Source organism: Falco cherrug, chromosome 10 (genome assembly GCF_023634085.1).
Source record: "Falco cherrug isolate bFalChe1 chromosome 10, bFalChe1.pri, whole genome shotgun sequence".
Lineage (NCBI taxonomy): Eukaryota > Metazoa > Chordata > Aves > Falconiformes > Falconidae > Falco > Falco cherrug.
Genome location: NC_073706.1, coordinates 26,435,951 through 26,454,861, shown reverse-complemented (window position 1 = coordinate 26,454,861; position 18,911 = coordinate 26,435,951). Strand labels below are relative to the sequence as shown.

General features: G+C 41.6%; 1 protein-coding gene across 4 annotated transcripts in view; it reads right to left on the bottom strand.

Annotated features, from left to right (window-relative positions):
• HIPK3 (homeodomain interacting protein kinase 3) overlaps nt 1-18,911 on the bottom strand; it is a 113,667-nt gene that overhangs the window by 71,330 nt on the left and 23,426 nt on the right. The window contains exon 1 of one of the 4 annotated variants that reach the window (XM_055721694.1): nt 5,989-6,206. The exons of 1 other annotated variant lie outside the window; for it this stretch is intronic. Coding sequence is in view for 1 of the 3 variants with exons in the window: in XM_027810431.2 (XP_027666232.2) it covers nt 4,456-4,468 (13 nt within the window). In the remaining 2 variants the exon portion in view is untranslated. Of the gene's footprint in view, nt 1-4,455; nt 4,646-5,179; nt 5,426-5,988; nt 6,207-18,911 lie in introns of those variants that run through there. 2 more of the 4 variants (XM_005442717.4, XM_027810431.2) reach the window with 2 other exon arrangements.

Below are 18,911 nucleotides of genomic sequence, written 5' to 3'. Positions count from 1 at the left end.
AACACACCATTTTTTGTAAACACTGATAAAGGACCAAAACAAAGTAGTAAATAACAGAGAATGTGGAAACATGAGAGAAGAAATGTGTTTCCGTATCCACATATCAAAAAGTAAATAACTTTTACAGAAGTTAATTACTAAGGTTTCAGATAAAGTTGTGCATATAGATAATTTTTACAAATACCTGATGCTAGTGGTTACTCTTACCTTCCAGAGGGAGCTCAAATCACCAGTAAAATCCCCAGTTTCTTTACTACCATTACGGTAACTTTTTATCAATCATCAGTACTGAAGTTTGTTCTCTCTCAGCACTTGCATTTATACGACAGCCTTTTCATTCAGACCTTGAGCCTACGCCGGCGCCCTTCTGTAGGTAGGCACTTGTTTCAGTCTACACCAGCAGGATCGGGGAAAGGTTCAAATGTCAGTTCACATCCAAAGACCCTAGAGAGCTGGCCTGGAAGGATTTGGTCACACTAATAAAAGCAGCAAACATCTCTGCAATGAAGACACTCCAGCCCCACACAAAGCACAGCTGCACCAGTTAGCACCATCCCAGCTGAAGCTGTCCTGCTGGCAGCTTTTCCTGCCCAGGGACCAGTTTTGCCATCACATTTTATGATGCTTCAAGGTGAGCATGAGGTGAGGAGACCCACTCCCATCTCACAGTTCGCCTTCTAACCCAAAGCCAAGTGAAACTAAACTCCTAAAGTAACCCAAAGCAAGTTTTCCCCAGTACTGGACACCGCTTGCCCCAAGGCAAGGCAAAAGCCAAGCTCCAGCTCTGTGATAAAAATCTCATCTCAGCCAGCAATTTACGTTCCTGCCAGTCTCATGCCTTGGAAGTGTCCCGCTCCCACAGAAAGAGCTGCAGGACAACAGGGTGTAGTAAGCAAAAGGAGCACAGCCTCCAGTGTGGGGAAGGGGCAGAAAGGCTCAGGTGGGTGGATTACAGAGCCGTTCCCCGCAAGCCTGGAAAACAGCTGTGAGCACCTCGGACCTGCAGCAGCCCCCTCCTCTTTTAACAAGGATGATGTTAATGTGAGACCGCACAGGTGTCAGGACCTGAGCTTTCTTGTACCTAGATTTTCCACCACTTATTCTGAATGGGCAGTTACTGCAGTGCCATACATATTTGGCAAGTAATGTTTATAGAAAGTGATTTTCATTTGACAATAGCTGACTTTTTAGATGAAAAGCATTACTCTTATTTCAACTGTACCATGCTTGAAAAAGCAGTAAAATAGCTTTCTAGACCTGTTAAGTTATTTTAGCAAGAATGGAAAGAATCACATGAGTATAAGACTACCGATTTTAAAAAGAGAGGGGTTTGATGGAAGCATCGCATAATACACAGTAATACTACTCCCTACATAAGAATCTGATTACTTTTTAACATTGAGATAGTTGCTGTAGCTTTGATCATACTAAAAACATATGAAAATATTTCTTATACCTGTTTTGTCTTTCAATATTTCACCAAGACTTATTTTATTGCTGCATTTTGGAACTTGACCTTAACATTTTTCTAGGCTTCATCCTGTTATTCCCAAACATTGTAGGGCACAATAAAGCTCAAGAAAAGGCCATACTTCTGAAAAGGAGTATTTTCTAATTTTTCCTGAAAACACAAGGTGAAAAAACGTTGTACAAAGAGTTCAGATAATACTGAGACTATTAAATATGTGAAGTTTATAACATAGGAAGAGGTATTTTGAAATTAAACTGATTCCAAGACACTGAATAAAATAGAAAAAAAAAATCAGAACTACTTGAATTAACTTGCTTTAAAAACACTCTGGTTACTTGGCTCTTCTTCCATTTCCAAGAAAAATTTCTTAACTAGAGATTAACTCCATTTTGTCAGAAAGTTACACGCTTTCAAAATTGAAGTGGAATATTGAGACACTATATGAAAAAAGTGACATAATGTAAAAAAATACTACAAAACTGTACAAAGATTATCCCCAGACTGCATCTAAAACCCAAGACTCATAATAATTCATGCCATCGTGCCCAACATTCACTATATTGAAAACAAGACAACTGAAGAATTAAGGGGCAGGTGGTGGAGGGGGAGGACACGGGACACAGACGACCTGCCCTGTAGGAAATACTACGCTAACAAATAAAGTCACAGCCTAAAACCCACTTTCAGAATTACATGTTGTTCCTCTGCTCATCCACCACACAAAAGTTAGTGCCTCCGAAGACAAGGACAGCTTCAATTTTCCTAGAAATCTGTAAAGGAAATAGAGGCTCTAAATTAAAATGGTCTATATAGGAGGGCAGGCAAAGCCAAGAACAGGTAACAGGATTTTCCAGGCTTTATGCTTCATTATAGGTTATTTCAGGTCAAATAGAGGGTGTTCACTGCCTACATAAGTCAGAAAAGCCAACCCATTGCTAATGCATTTCATAGCAGTAGGTATTGAAAGTTACTTAAATACAGTTAACGTCATCATTTAAGGTGCACTGCACACTCATCGGCCAGCTCTAACACGCTCACTGCTCACCCTCACAAATGTCTTCGTATTTGGTTTCACGCACAACCCAGCCAGAGTTCTGAAACAGTTTCAGGTACCTAGAGATCCATCTCATACTTCACCCAAAGAATGAGCTTTTCTTCCAAGACCTGGATTGAAAGCAATACATTATTTTCCACTCCACCTCAGATTTGCAGAGAAGAGATCCGAAGAAAAACATTAATGCAGTGACTTAGGAACTGAGACACTAGAGCTCAGCTCTCACTTCCCTTGTTTTCAAAGGCAAGAAATGTTAACAGTTAGACCAGCTGAAAATAAGTATTTGACCAGCTGTGAGTTTACATAACCCATGTACAGGAGCTCCATAGTTTCAACGAAGAAGTGCTGAAGATGTTTTCTTCATCAAATTGACCCTATGCCAAGACTTCTGAAGTTCTCCTCTAACTGCACTACAACATCATCAGGGAATTGAAGAAGCTCAGAAAACACAAGAAGGTACAAACAAGCTTTTTCAAAGTATGAAAGGTGGATACTATTTGACAAAATTCAAGCGAACACATAACTGAGGAGTGCGGCTATCACCACGAGGACACCCTGCTTCCAGGTTTCTTCTTCCCTTGATCAAGTATCACCAGTTGATTAAGAGACCTGCTCTACCCACCTCATACTTCTGTTAATTAGTAAAGCAGTGTACCTCAGCTGTAATGCTTCTGCAACGCAGTCAGCGCAGCTAAGGCTTGTCTAATGAAAAAAATTTTAAAAAGCATAGATGTTCTCTGCTTTTTTCCACAAAGTTCTGTGCAGAAAGCGATACTGCCTACTGTAACTATCCCGTACGTGCACAGCAGCCGTATGCCACAATGCCTCACAGACCTCACATTGCAACAGTGAAATTTAGCTCAACTAAAAGTTTTCCTTCTGTATTTAACATTCCTCTGAAATACATGTTCAGCCTCAAATGACAGTGCTGTTCCTGTTAGCAAGGCTTTTCTTCCCCCCTCCACACACACAAGAAAGCTAACTACAAAATTCTCATTTCAAAATGCACCGTTTTGTCAAAAGGATCTTTGTTGCTATAATCAGCATACTGGCAGAATGAGAACTACAAGAAAGAGAACACATACTGTTAAAAAGAAAGTTACTCTAAAAACAGGAAGAGTGCAATGCCTTAAAATAGTAGGGAGAGGTACATCCCTAAACACACAAGCTTGGAGCACAGCCTGACATTCCTACACATTTAGGTCGGGATTTTCATGAGAATTAAGCACAGTTAATTCTGTTCCACCCAGGAGCTGGTAAGCTAACGCTGCCTCTAGACGTGCTGCTCAGCCTCCCGTCCCCTTTAACCATCGCACTCAATCCGACAGATGCTTTTTGAAAAATTGCCTCCAAAATAACATTTGTTTTGAAACAACTGCTATAAATTGAAGCAGACAAGAAAAGCAGCACACAGAAATTCTAGTATTCCTTATCAGTTGCGTCAACTTCTGTAAGCCGAGTTGAAAGCTCGCTCTTCCCCACACCCTGCCTTTGTCTCTGGCACCTTGTTATGCAGGAGCCGGTTCTCACCTCCCAGTTGCTCTAAGTAGCTGTTTGAAAGATAGGAGGGAGGAAACATGCAAACACAAAACCAAACCCTGAAACAAAGAAAAATCACAGGTACCAGCAGAGACACCAGGTGACAGGCAGCTTCCCGAGCAATTTTTTTAATGTAACTTTATTCCAGCTGATGGATTCTCTCCCAATTACAAAGCGTCCTCAAACCCACAGAGCCACACACCACCGCAACGACCAGAATTCGAGCATTTAGCCAAACCTATCTACAAAAAAACAGTTCACAAGCACAACTGATGCCTCGCCCTGAGCAAGCAGTAAAATTCGCGCTACAACCGAAGCCCCCAGCAATAAGCACATTAAAATGAAAACTCTACCTAATTCCTGTTTTACATGATTATAAACATCATCTCACCGTGCGCTACCATAAATGGTTGGCGGCAGCAGATAAAGCAGTCACCGCTGTTATATCGCTATCAGTTTTCTCCCGGTAAGCCCATGTTAACACTCTGCTCTATTTATTTGCGATCTCACCACGCCACTTCGTAATACAGTCTTGACCTATTTTCCAGGTGCTTAATTAATCTCTTTGCTGGCTGCCACGCTTATTAGACAGTTATTGCGTGAATGTTAAAGTTAGCTGATAGAAACCTTTAGCAAATTTACTCTGTTATGGAATTATTGTTAAGTCCTCACAGCCCAGCCAAGCTTTTCTACTTTGTGTGAAATCAACCGGAGCATAAAGTTTTTTTCCAAATGATGTAATGGGAGGTAATACTGGGGGGGGGGGGGGCATAACAATCAAAATATACACTGTTAGATACAACTGCAGGTTTTACTTAATGTAATTGTCTCTCATGTTAATAACACGTTCTCTAAGAGTTTAAAGATACTAAAGTAAGTGAAATAAACAAGGTTATATGTAAGCAGGAAGATGCAAAACCAGAGCGCCACATACTCTGTGGGAAGGCAAGCCAGGCAGCCTCCGAACAACTTACCGAGCTAACAAAAAAGGAAACCATCGCAGTTCTTGGCACTGACGTTTTAAGTCAGACGCAACAGTTAGCTACAAAAGTACAGCCTCAAAAGAAAGATATTTATATAGAGTAACTACATCGCATTGACGATTGAAGGCTTACCGTAAATAAAAATAATTTCAAAAAATACATAAATCGCCGTTTCCTACAGCGTTGAAGGCAAAAGCATCCGCCAGGTTTATGGCCGACAGCAAGCTGAACCGAGCAGCAGAACAAGCCCGCACCGTCCCTGCCGCACCGCGGACGCGGAGCCAACGGCGGTAACCCCGCTCGCCTCCCGCAGCGCCGGTTCTGGGAGCTGCCCAAAGCCCAGCGCGCCGGCCTCCTCCCGCTCCGCTACAGCCACACCGGCCCCTTGCACCGCTCGCTGCCCCGCGGGCCTCTTCCCGGGCCGGGTCCCGCCGGGAGCAGGAACGGGAGGAGCCGCCGCCGCCGCCGCGCCCGGGCGCCACCAGCGGGACCCCCCGCGCGGCGCGGGGGAGGCGGCCGCCGCCCGGCGGCCCGGGCGCACCGTGCAGGGGGGAGGCGGCGGCGCGCCCGGGAGGGGAGTACCCGCGGCCGGTAACGGGCGAGGCGGGCGGCCACGCCTCCCCCGCCGGGCGGCGGCGGCCTCGCCAGGCAACCGGGGCCCCGCCGGCAGGCTGCGGCCGGGCGCTCCGCCGCGCCGGGGAAGGGCAAACTTCGGGGAGGCGGCGGGGCGGACGCTGCCGAGAGCGGCGAAAAGGGGAAGCGGGGCGCCGCCGGGCTCCGGCAAGGGCAGCGGCGCGCCCCACGCCGCCGCGGCCGGGCGCCGAGTCCGCCCCGGCCCCGAGCCCCGGAGCCCCCCACGGGAAGAAGGCGAACGCCGGCGGCGCGGGCAGCGCCCCTCTGCACCCAGCTGGGACGGCCCCGCTCCTCTCCCTGCCGCTCACCTTCACGGATCGGGCCGCACTGGCGTCCGAGCTGGAGCTGCGGCCGCCGCCCTGGGCATGTCCGGGAGCTCCCCGGGGAAGCGCCGTTCCGGCCGGGCTCAGCCCTTCACCCCCACCGCTCCTGCCGCCGCCGCCTCGGCCGCTGCCATCTTGTCGTGGCGGCTGGGAGGAAAGCGCCCCAGCTCAGCCCGCTCGGCAGCCCGGGCCTCCGCCTCATCTTCCCGGGGAGGGACCCAGCCCGCCCCCGGCCGCCGCCTCCTCCGCCTCCGCCTCCTCCCGCCTCCGCCGCTGCCCTGCCCGCGGCGGCCTAGCGGCGCCCACCGCCGCCCATCGCCCCGGAGCGGCGGAACGAGGCCCCGCCAAAGCTCTGCGGAGGGGGCTCGCGGGCCGCGCCGCACCGAGGCCCCGCTCCGGCGTGCCCCGGCCCTGCGCCCGGCCTGCGGGGCCCAGCCTGCGGGGCCCTCCCGCCGCCCGGCCCGGCCCGGCGTCTCAGCGGCAGCGCCCCCGCCCGGCCCCGCCGCCCGCCGCAGCCGGGAGCCGCCCGCGCTGCCGCCCGCCGCTGCCCCCTCCCGAGCGCGGCCGGCCCCGGCCCGCCGAGGGCACAAGCACAGCTCCCCGCCGGCCGCGGCTCCCCGCGCTCGGGCGACGCTGGGTGCCGGGGCTGTGCTTAGCGCCTGGCGCTTCTGCGGCCCGGCCGGGCGGGTGCGAGGCCGTCGCCTCCCCGAGCGCGGACAACCGGAGCCGCCCCTACGGCGAACTCAGCTTTGCCTGCCCGGCCTGCCGCTGCCCGGGGAAGGCAGCCTCACCCTTCCCGAGGGCTCCCCGAGGAGCACCTGCAAACCGACAGCCTCCCAGTGACAGAACCTGGTCACCCAACACCAAACGACAAGCTTTTCCCCGTCTCCCTAGCTGCCAGCTCCCGTCACATTAACGGATACATAGCAGGCACGGAGGGGAAACGGGTGTTGGAGGAAAGACTTGACTCTCAGGGCCTGCAGCTGAGAAGATGACAACATGAGAAGGAACACATGGACCCCACGTTTGTTTAAACCACTGCTCCTGCTTGATGAGCTGAGGAGACTCCCCTACCCAGCCCTGAAAAATAACTGCAAAGCACCAACCTCCTAGATGTGGTGTGCCATCTCGCCCCGGCGAACGGTCCCTGCCACCATCAAACACACACCCTGCTCCCGAAGTAAAAGGACGGAGCAAACGTCACGACCATTTTGCATCCCACATTACAGTTCAGTGGTTTGCCTTGCTCAACTCTTGACAAAATAACAGCATCCACCCTCGGTAACAACGTGCCCCTAATACTATACATCACTTAAATATTAGTGGTTGGTTGTAGGACTGGTCAACTTCTGCAAATGGCATTCTTCACCCTAAATAGTATTCAGCTGATGTGGGGCAAAAAAGGAATTACTGTTTGCCTATAAAGTAGTTAGCCCCAAGATAAATGCTTGGCTACAGCCACAACTGGACATCACATGCTTCTCTACCTCTTACCAAAAATAACCAAGAATTTATTTACTTCCACAACTACATGTACTCTCCTATTTTCCTCTTGCTACTTGTCCCAGTGTTTTCAATGTGCCTCTGCTCGATTTTAACCTTTCTTTAGGTCTAATTCTTGTAATAAGGATAGTCAGGATGCAAAGTCAGAGTTTGAATTCCTTAATTGCAGAAGACAATGTTATTGTACGGAAGTACTAAAACCTAACATCGGAGTTACTACTGTAACACCACCAATACTCAGCCTTGTAAGTAATGAAACGTATAATTTAGGGGTGGGGAAAAATAGGTGGATGTCAATGTTAGTAAATTACATCTGTTAAGAGCCTCTCATCACATCTTTTGCTTACTAATTTTATAAATATTAATCAAGCTTCTTTTCACACATCTCCTAAAAAATAACATCCTACAGAATTATTCAGATACATACTTCATTAATATATAATCTATTTTAGAAGACTTTAAATGTTGATAAACAACCTTGTTGATTACTTAACTATACATAATCTCAAAAGACTTGACAACATAAAACATTAAGTATATGCTGATTCAATCTGTAAGCATATTTCATCTGCAGACATAAACTGGCATAAATTTGTCACCCCAAATTAAACACTTGTGATCAACTGGAAAAAAAAAAAGTCTTCCTTCTCAGCTACTAACTACTCTGGACGTATTTTTTACAGCAGATTTTAAGGAACTATTTCTAGCAATCCTTCTATTTTTCACCATGCAACTTCTTATAGTTTGATAACCAAAACAATCCAAATATGGTTGTAAACTCAAATGATACTAATCCTCTAAAAATAGACAAAATTATGAATCCAATGCTCCACTGATACATTTGCACAATTTTCACAAATCAAATTTAATTTAGGTTTAGAAAAGAAGGGGGTGATTTTGGGGTGATTAACCTCTCATTATACTGGTGTCTCTGGATTTTTTAGTTGCTCACATTTGCTAAAAAAGAGCCTCCCAAAACATCTCACCACTGTCGGTTTTGTCCTCATGTTCCAGTTTTTGCTAATTAGAACAAGCTAGACTTCCACTCAGCCTGCAATGGGAGTATCATCAGCGTGTAATCAAACTCTCAAATCTCTTCGAAACTCCTTCAGTTGCTTTTGTGGAATGTAGCATCTCCAAAGATCCATTATTTGTCCTTACTTGGGAGCTGTTTCAGCTAAAGGGTTCCTTGTGTTCAGTGCAAATTTCATCCTACTAAGGACGGAAGGGCCTAAATGGCACGCAAGGGCCGACGAGTGCCTTCGTAAGCTGAAGCACTGAACCTCCTCTGTCACTCAACTACTTGTAAAGCTTACTTTGGCAACAGAAGGGTGTTTTAACTACCCACAACACATGGTAAGACATCATTAGATGCACCAGCAAGTTTTAAACACTCAGATGAACATTTCTATTAAGAGATTAAATACAACTGGTTCTGAGAAGCCCTCACATAATTTTTTTTTTGTCTTCTGAAAAAAAGTAAATACTTCCTTGTCCTGATTTTCGCTTGGCAGGTACATTTGTGCTGGCAGGCGACTGAGGGGTTAATACAAAAACTCCTGTTACACCTGTAAGTAGTGTGGACTACTGATACCATTTGGAGGGGAGTGTTTTGTTTCAAAGTACTTAAGTAACTAAGTGGAAGGAGGCCCATGTCATTTAGATTCATTTATAAACTTCAGCTTTGAAACACACACCTCCATAGGCTCTTTGTTCCTCCTTGTTTCTATACCTTTGCAGAGGATAAGCAGTAGTTAGGTGTGAGTGCTCAAGAGTGGAAAGAAGAAACAGAAGTTACAAAAGAATGATGTAATCTATTATGCAGTAAAAAGACATGATCTGAAGACAAACACAGGCTAGAAGTTTTTGGCAGCACACCTACCAATGACATTTTGTGCTATTTTTGTTATCAAAATCCCAAGCCTAGACACGGACAGAAAACATTTTGGCTAGAGCCATTTGTTTTACTCATCAAACTGAAATGAGCTATATCATCAAAACACCGTTTACAACCAGTATAAGTTGTTTAGATCGGCTGGACTCTCAATTCCTGAACGAACTTGAGTCCTGAACGAGGCTGTGCTATTAGAGCTGCTCAAAGGAGCAAAGCCACAAAGATAAGGACAGGAGAAGGCAAGACCATAGGGCTGTAATTCCATCTACCGGGCCCTTCGCTCAGTCACTAATAACATAGGATGCCACTGCCTGAAACAGCAAGCCACGCTAAAAGTTCATCGCTGGGATGAGAAAGGGAGAGAACTGGTCTCTTCCAGTTTTCTTGATCTGCACTCTACAAATCCAGTTAAATTCTCCCAGTGATAACTCCACTGCTGGCACGGAACTTCCCATTTAGCATATTCAACCCACCCAGCTAAAAAAGGGTTTTCTTCGGTGAGTTGCATCAGCTCAGGAAAACACTCAATGAATGTCAGAACTAATGCAAAGAGGAAGGCAAGATTTCTTCCTTGTCAGCTGGTAGGTATTGCTGCACAGACTTCAGCTGCATTTTCTGGGTAGCAATTATGAAACCCAAAGAACCCAGAAGCATGCTGGTTGGCAACGCGTTGTTGTGACCGCTGAAGGTATCCAGGCTGTAGTTGCCTAACCTGAAGAGTATAAACAGCAAGTACAAATCAATGCAAGGAGGGTAGAATAGGGGAAGGTTCCACTTCAGCTTTTCTTTCTTTTTTTAAACTTTCAGGCCACAGTCTTTAGTCTTTCCCACAGTATTTAGCACTATCTGCTAAGCAGGGAACTAATTTTTGGTAGGGTTCAAATTATAGTATTACTTTACTGTTTTTCACATTGGCTGAAATATTTTATGCTTACAATATTTATCCTCCCAAAACAAGAGATAAGACTGGAACAAGTTAACTATTTTTTTATCCTCACAATTCCTTATCTAAAGTGGTTTTTTTAACACACGTGTCACTGAAGTATGACTTGTGTTATGAGAAACAAGCATTCAATGTGAAACATTTGGATTAAAACTTTCACGATCCAGATTCCTACTGAAACCTATAAAGGGATCAGAGTTAAACTGATAAAACCCATGTTTTTAAAACATAAAAAAATAAATTTACACTTTCCACTGATTACCATCATATTCAGATAAACATAGTTCAAAGTTCCCCAGATCCCCTCCCCACAGATTTGTTTGCTAGGCATATCCAAAATCCAACCTTCTGTTGCTGGGCGTAAATGGAAAATTACTTTCAAATTTAAAGCAAACATACACTTTGCTCTTTTTGCAACAACAGGAAGGTTGGTTGAGAAGCACTGTATTTCTTCAATTAAAAAACTTTAAATTAAACTCCTCTATGCATTTTACATTAAGTCATTTGTAAAAATAAGCACTGATACTCAAACTCAAATTTCAGCTCTTATTTCCACTTTATTTTTTTCCATCAAAATACTACTCTCTTTATTAAACCAGCTTTAATACATGACTTAAAAAAACCCAAAAAAAGCCGAGGTGGGGGGAGACATTTTGTTTATTGCTTGCTGTTTAACTTGCAAGTTAAACAGCCTGGCTGTTAAACAGCTGTAGATTTAAAAGCTACAAAGGACAGAAGACACCTTCTGTGGGGGTCACGGTGGTTTCTGGGGCTTTGTGCAAGGGTTATGCTCATGCTGATGTTCATTTCATGAAGACATCATCGTTCCTTGTGGGTCTCCTAAGGTATGCATGAGGAGCGATCCACTTCTGTGATTCTTCCAAAGAGGAAAACCAGACTGAAAACATTTTGCTGCTTGCCTGTCTTTCTGCTTGTTTCATCCTTAGCCCTCAAAACCCAGTTCTAAGGAACTTCAGACACCATCCTGACATTGCTATTTCAAATTCTACCAAGTGTTAATGGTAACTCTTGGGAAATTAACTTGTGTACAAAAAAGATAATAACAGGGTGACTAAAATGGCAAGTCTTAGGAAATGTAGAAGGAATCTTAAAAGTCTTTTTGGTTATCATGTAGATAAAAGCTGGCTGACTTGAGATGAACTGCCTGTCTTTGCTTTGTAACAGATGCTTTCCTTAAGAAAAACAATGAGTAACTGATTTTGCGCAAGGACTTACAGCTTTCAAAAATCCTGGAAGTGTTCACTGAAGAAAAAAACACCATTGAAGAATTCTTAGGTTATGTTTTTTTATTGAAAAATTAAAACAAACTGCAGGAAACCTCTGATGTTTCCTCTGATGCAACCCAATAGAAGCAGGTGGATTTGAAGAGTTGGTGCCGAGAACCTGCCATTCATACAAGATGAATACTAGCATCCACTGACGGTTGGACCACATCTTCTGGTTTATTTCACCCAAAAATAATGAAGTTTGCTTATTCCACAGTTTCTCTGCAATGCAACCAAAGCACAGTAAATTAGGATTCCCAAGAGGATCTCTTCAGGAACGCACCCCTCATCCAAACTACTAATCCCCTTATATTTCACATCACAGAAAGGCAGTATGACTACAGTATGGAAGAGGGACATTTACGTATCAAGCAGCAGAAAAAACACAGAAGTGGAAAAATATCAAAGCTTTATCTTGAAATTCTATAAATAACTACTGCTTCAATTTAAGATTCACAGAAATTATTTTTTTTTTCCAATAACTGTTTGTTTTGGTTTTAACCTCATTGTTCTTTTCAGTGCCACAGTTGTTGAAACAACCAACTGGGACAACTATATTTTAAAAAAATGGCACCATACCAATTGTCAGATTATTTTGTTCAGGGATACTGCGAAGTGCTTATTTCTCTGCTTCTGCTCATAGTACATCAATAGGTGTGGATTTGACAGATGCTTCATCACTGTGTCTTAAACTATGCTAAGTTCTTGTTCATATTTACAGAGGACCATAAAGAGTTAGCATAATGCAATATTCTACAGGGTAGTTTAAATGTCTTTACTGGATCATGTAAAAGATAATGTATCATGGTATTGTATTTTTCAGACTATATTTTCATTTTCAGTATGTTTTTCCTCTTTGTAAAAGCCACAGAAGTAGATCATCCCCCATGCATACACCATAGGAGATCCACAAGGAAAGGTTTTATCTTTATGAAATGCGTCATGATAATGTACATTTGTAGTTGGACACTGTAAATTTTCTTGCAAGAGTCTTTCTAAGTAGCTATTTTCATGTAGTTATTAGCCGTTGTGGTGTCTGAGTGTCCTTCACATAGGTATACGTAATATTCACATTTTTCTTCTCTCCAGCAGAAAAATAATTGAGTGATTGTTGGGAATAACAAATGTTAAATGTGTGTAAAAGTCCAGTATGTTTCTATTTTTGAGGCACTTAGTAAAGACCAATGTAATAATACTACACAACAAAACCATGAGAACCTGATCTAATCTGAGAAATATAACATACAATCAATTAAAAGTAAGAATTCTAACACACAATCACACTGACATATTAAAAAAAAAAGAAAATGCATCTTTAAAGTTGCTGGCACTAAAAGCTACACTTAATTTTGGAGCCAAGTACTAAAAATAATCCATTACCAAATTAATTATATAAAAAAATGAAAAAAACCATTTTTATTTTAAAAGTTAAAAATACATTGAAACACTTCTTCCTTTTTCTGTGGAAGAGAAAAATTACTTTTTAAAATAAAAAACTTATTTCAAACTAAAATTCCAATGATACAGTTCGAATTTGTAAAATGTTTAATACCTTAAGTACTTTTTACTGGGGTTTTTGGTTGGTTTTTTTTTACTGGTTTTTTTAAAATAAACATCATTTCTGCACCCTACATTTGAGAATATTCATAGGGTACCATCCACTAATATTACCCACCATTTCATTTTTATGGTTGAGTGATCGCTTCTTTTTTTAGTGACTGATACATTGCAAGATCAAGGGTTGCAGACAGATGAACACCACAAATGTTCCAGCTGACCTCACTTTCCAAAATGCATCATTCCTACAAATACACGTCACCAAACATAAGTGGGCAGTCAAATCACAGAATTAAAACATAATCCTGCATTACTCAAGTGAGTAGTTGCTTATTAGCATGTCTACTGACCCCAGGAAAACTATTTACTTGAATAGAAAGATTTCTGTGGTTGTGCTTTTGGGACATACTCCAAAGCCTTTTAAAGTAAATAATCTGACTAACCAACTCCAGTTTAGGCTAATATTTTATCACAGCAACGAGAAGTTGTTTTATCTTAATGGAGAATATATCACTCTCCCCCACAAACCACAGCAGACAGGAGTGCAGCCTAGTTTTGCTCTGGCAGGCACTGAATCACGTCCAAGCCTATTTTAGAATTCAATGGAAGAACACCTCGTTACCTGGGTCCCTCCAACCTCACCACGAACGCACCCAAGGCCTGGGACTGAGCCAAGCCTTTGCTATCGGCAGCTGGAGTCCGACCACGTTAAAAACAGAAACCAAACAAAAAAAAAAAACAACCCTTTTGTTACACTGGTGTAAGGTACAAATCTGCCCGTGGCACAAATCCTTCCTGGGAAGCAGTTTTACCCGAGTCAATTTGCAGATGGCTTGCAAATGTTCACCTACACCCTCCCTAAACAGTTTAATACAGCAGGAACTTATCCATATCTTTTCCTACTTTTTAAAAGCAGGTATCTTAAAGTCTTCCTTATTTTCCCTCCATGACACATCATTAATGAAATGTCAGTTAAAAATATGTTCTAAAGATTTAAATTACCACATTAGAGACTCTTCTCCTAGAAAGAACAACAGAAAAGGCATGTTTTAATTAGATGAGTTCTGAAACCAGATCAAACCATTGCAAGGAAAAATCCATTTCCTTTTTTAGCAAAGAACATATTTTCCTATAAATGTGTTTATTCTGAGATACGCATGTTCTAATGACATTTTTCCAAATGTTAAAAAACTTGTGCTTATTTTTTTCTTATTTTTCTGTTCCAAACCAGTAACAGTAGAAATCTCTTCCAAAGGAAAACGTGATGTTCAGCAGTAGTTTAATGAATTGTTTTGACCCAGTGAAATACACCATGTCCACTCCTAGTAATGAGACACTTGGCAGAAAGTATCACATCACAAGAACAATAGCAGCAGACCGCCGTTATGGTCCACAAAATACTGTAACCTCTGAGCAATCTCTCTTCAAACAATGGGGGGGAAGATAAGGTAACATTTCTACTTAGCTAACTGCATGTGCAGCAGTGGCAGTGCCTCAGCCTGTAACGTTTAAAAATTATAAGAATTTTCATCATAGGAAAAGGTTTATAAATATTTTCATTTGCCTTTTTTTTAACATATTGTTGTTAGCAAGACTTAAAGTTCACCTTGTTTTCTGACTTAGATTACAAAGACTTTTGAGTAAACAGCAAATGTTTTAGTGTAAAATACACTAAAATATCATCAATAGCATCAGTTTTTTGAAGAGGACACGTCTATCCATGTAACGTTTTAATTAGATTTAGCAGGAAGGCAGACAGGATATCAGTTGGTTTTTTCTGGCTTTATCATCCTTTGATATAATTACCACTCTGTTATTGGAACAGAAAGCACAACCCCTACACATATATGATCTCATGTTTAAAAGAAGATGAAAGAGCAGAAGTGGAAAAGAAAATGGCAACTCTGTATCTATAAATAAAGATATGGTCATAGACATCATGTCATCCTCAACACTGAAATGAGCAGCAATGAGATACAACAGGTGAGAAAATGAAGGGACAGAGACTGCAAAGCATCAAACGTTATTGCTGTCCCAGGAAGACTGAGCCTTGCTAGATCATGATGGGATTTTACTGAATGTATACGTGCAGAAGTTTTAATGTTATCTTCAAAGCTTTGCAACAACCTTGCTGTAGCTTTTCTTGGAGGGATTGCATGTAATGGAAGAATTGTCATCAGGACACAGAGGCACAAGACAAGGCCCACAGCATCAGTCTTGGATGCTATTTAAAATAGACTTAGAGATCCTTCTACAAATTATGTTATTTTCACCAACATTGCACTTGTAACTTCAAAAACACAGTTTCTACAGTTCTAACGTGTACACCAAAAACTCAAGACCATTCTCAGATCATGTTTTTTTTTAAATACAAACTGCATCTGTCAGAGTAAGATAATGAACTGGCCTATGTCACATAAATAGTATATCTGCCAGGGATTAAAGCACTTCCATTCATACATGTTGTGCCATATTTTCCAAAGGAAAAGATGTACAGCTATTCTAGACAAATACAATTTAATAACTGTAAATTAATTTCTCCTTTTCCTACTTCAATGACAAAAAGCACCTTTGTAGACTTAATTATTTTTCTACATGCATTTTATGAAAAAACTAAAAAATATAAATCTGAGAGTAGCCTAGTCTTTTAATTAATAATATGCTTTGTTACTCAGTTGAATTTATTATTCAATTTTATAAATGTTAAACACTGTAATCTACAGTTCTTCTGGATAATACCTCAAAATGTGTTAAAAGTTGCACCCTATGAGGAAATATATCACCTATCACTCACGATTCACAAAAATACCTAAAAGCAGCTCAAGGTCATAGCTAAAAGGGAAAGTGTTAGGGTACAACCAAAATACCCCAACATTAAGGCATCAAAAAGAGCAGAAAAAAGCCCTTCTTAATCAACAAGCATGCGTTTTTCAATGAACCTGTCTACAGTGTAAAAGCAACACCATTTAGTTCATTGAATGTGTTTTAAGGTATTCATTTTTGAGCCATAAGTACTTAGTGTATGTAACCGTGTACAGCCAGTTTTATATCTGGTTTTATTCACTCATCATTTATACTTCAGCAGAAATTACAAAACAGGGAAAGGACACACGCAAATCTTGGGAAGCAGCACCCCAGACTGTGGAAGTAAGAGTCATTACTTGGAGAGAAATCCTGAGGGTTTCCACATGACAGAGGTCCCAGGCGGACAGAAGGTCAGTGTTCAGCACAGTCTCCATGGCAACAGTGGTGGGCATCGCACACAGGGTACCACATCCAAAACACGCAAAAAAGCAGTCTTGTCGTTAGTTTTGTTCTCCTCCCTATACCTCGTATAGTTTCCTTTTATACCGAGTTCTCCTCTTTGTAGTTGTTAATCACGCAATATGATTATTATCACCACCAGCGCTATTACCCATTAATGACAGGAACAGGCCAGAGGCGATTAGCAGCATCAGGGCTGGGCATAAACTTTCTAACAATCTGACTGTAGAAAGGAAGCTAATGGACAGTTATGCAAAACACAAGCAACACTGGCTAAAAGAATTCCTGGGGCAAATCCATTATGGTCAGTAAAATTATTTCTAGGATGAATGCGGCTCCGGATGTTTATTGATTACTGAAGAAAATTTGCAGACTGAATATTTTATTCATCAGGTTTCTTACATATACAGCTATTAAGGTCAATGCTGGAATAATAGTAAAAGTTCCTTTTTCAATCAAATATTTCCTGGTGCTTTGTGTGTTACAACTACTACATAAAACTCAATCAAAATCACATAATGCTTAAATTACTAATTAACAGAGTTAGTGGAAACACACAGAATATTAGCATTAATTTTAACAGATGTAGAGACAGTAATATTAGCAGAGTAGCCCAAATTATGGACCAGAATTTCATGGGCAGGAATCACCTCATTTATAAAACAAAACAACAGCTTCTGAATTAAATCTTACAGAGCTTGCTGTCCAAGTATCAGACAAGAGACAACAGATGGATTCAAATAGAAAAAAGGGGTATACAAGGAAAAAGGAGACAATGTTGGCCAGCACCATAGGCAAAGTCATATCAATGCACCAGCTGCCCGCCTGCCTCAGGAGTCCTTATTTCCTGAAGGAAGAAAGTTTGCCAGTCCTACTGTTATTCATTATTGTCAGACTGCCAACATTTTCCCTTTCCTTAAAGACAAAAATCTGTATACCATGCAAAGCCCAAGAAATACAATACTGGTCTCATGGAAATCTTCAAAAAGTACATCACTGATGTGGATGGGATCAAGATTTTACTCTAATTTTTTCCCATTTCTTCAAGTGTTGATTACACATGTATCAACAAACCCTCAAAAGCCAGTACTTGGGAGATGACATTTACTGAGAAAGTATGTTAAAAAATAAAAACAAAAAACAACCCCCAAACCACAAAACCTCTGACGTGGAGCGTTAGTGTGGTTCTATTCATCATTACAAGCCATAAAGACAAGGAAGTCAGCTTTTATAACCTGGCATGACAACAGCCATTTACTGTTGAATTTAAAAGCGGTGTAAATAGTTTTGTTTTAACACATGAAATGTGACTATCAGTCATCAGACATCCTTTACCATTTAAATGCATTTCTTTAGCAGATGCAAATTCATTTCTTATACTAGAAACTAATAACTATTTCGCAGCAGGGTATGAGTAGCTCTTCATTCATTTTTTATTAAATAGTTGTATCTATTACATGTGTGAAAGATTGCTTTAGCTGTTTATATGAGGCTTTTAAGCCAGAATAGCATTCCACTCAGCAGATGATACTGAAAAGCACTAGTTTAATTCAATAATTACTTCTTAAACATCCTCATGTTTCAATTCCAAGCTCAAAATATGATCCTTATTAAAAAAACACTACGAAATTGCCTAGTTACCTAGCTCTTTAACAGTATACTTGTTAGCATAAGGCACTTAAAAATAATTTAATCACTGTCTGTAGCCTTTGCACGAAGTCATGCTTAAAAATGAGCTGGTTAACTCATGTCCCTTAACTGACTAGGTTTACATACCTAAGAAAAAAAATCAGCTCCTAGCTGTATTTCTGCCCAGTGATGGAGTATCTTGACTGCAGCAACCTGGTTGTTTATCCTTTCCCCCTTTCATCTCAGTAAGCGTATCTTTCAACAGCAGTCTCAGAAATGCCTTCAGGTCTATCAGACTCGATTCTGTCATTTCTAGCACCATTTGTGTTTACATTATTTGCAATGATTTTACACTGCCTTTTGAACATTATTACCCTCACTAAGGACTGTGGAATCAAACTTATTAAAACATCTTTGGTGAAGCTTCCTTCTGAATAATACTTTTCTTTTAGTTTCTTTCCAGAGTATAATTTTTAAAGCTTGATGTTTATTAGACAATAACGAAGCTGGGAGGCTTCCAAAGTGATTTATTTTTGAGATGTCTTTCTAACCTTTTAATTTAAATCTTAATTTGGAATTAGTTTAACATAAGAAAGTGAAATCTATTTTTCACTCTAATCCTAAATCAATATTAGCTCAGAGAATTCTTTTATGTGAGCAAGAGATCATATATTTTACCATTAAAAGTAATCTGTGGCAGGGAATATATCTAATGCTGCTTAAAAATACTTAATTTCAGTCCACAGCAATCTCACAACTTCTAATTTCCACAAATCACAATGAGAAGTCCACTTTTTCTTCCCCCCTCCAGACACCTTAAAATAATTTTGTC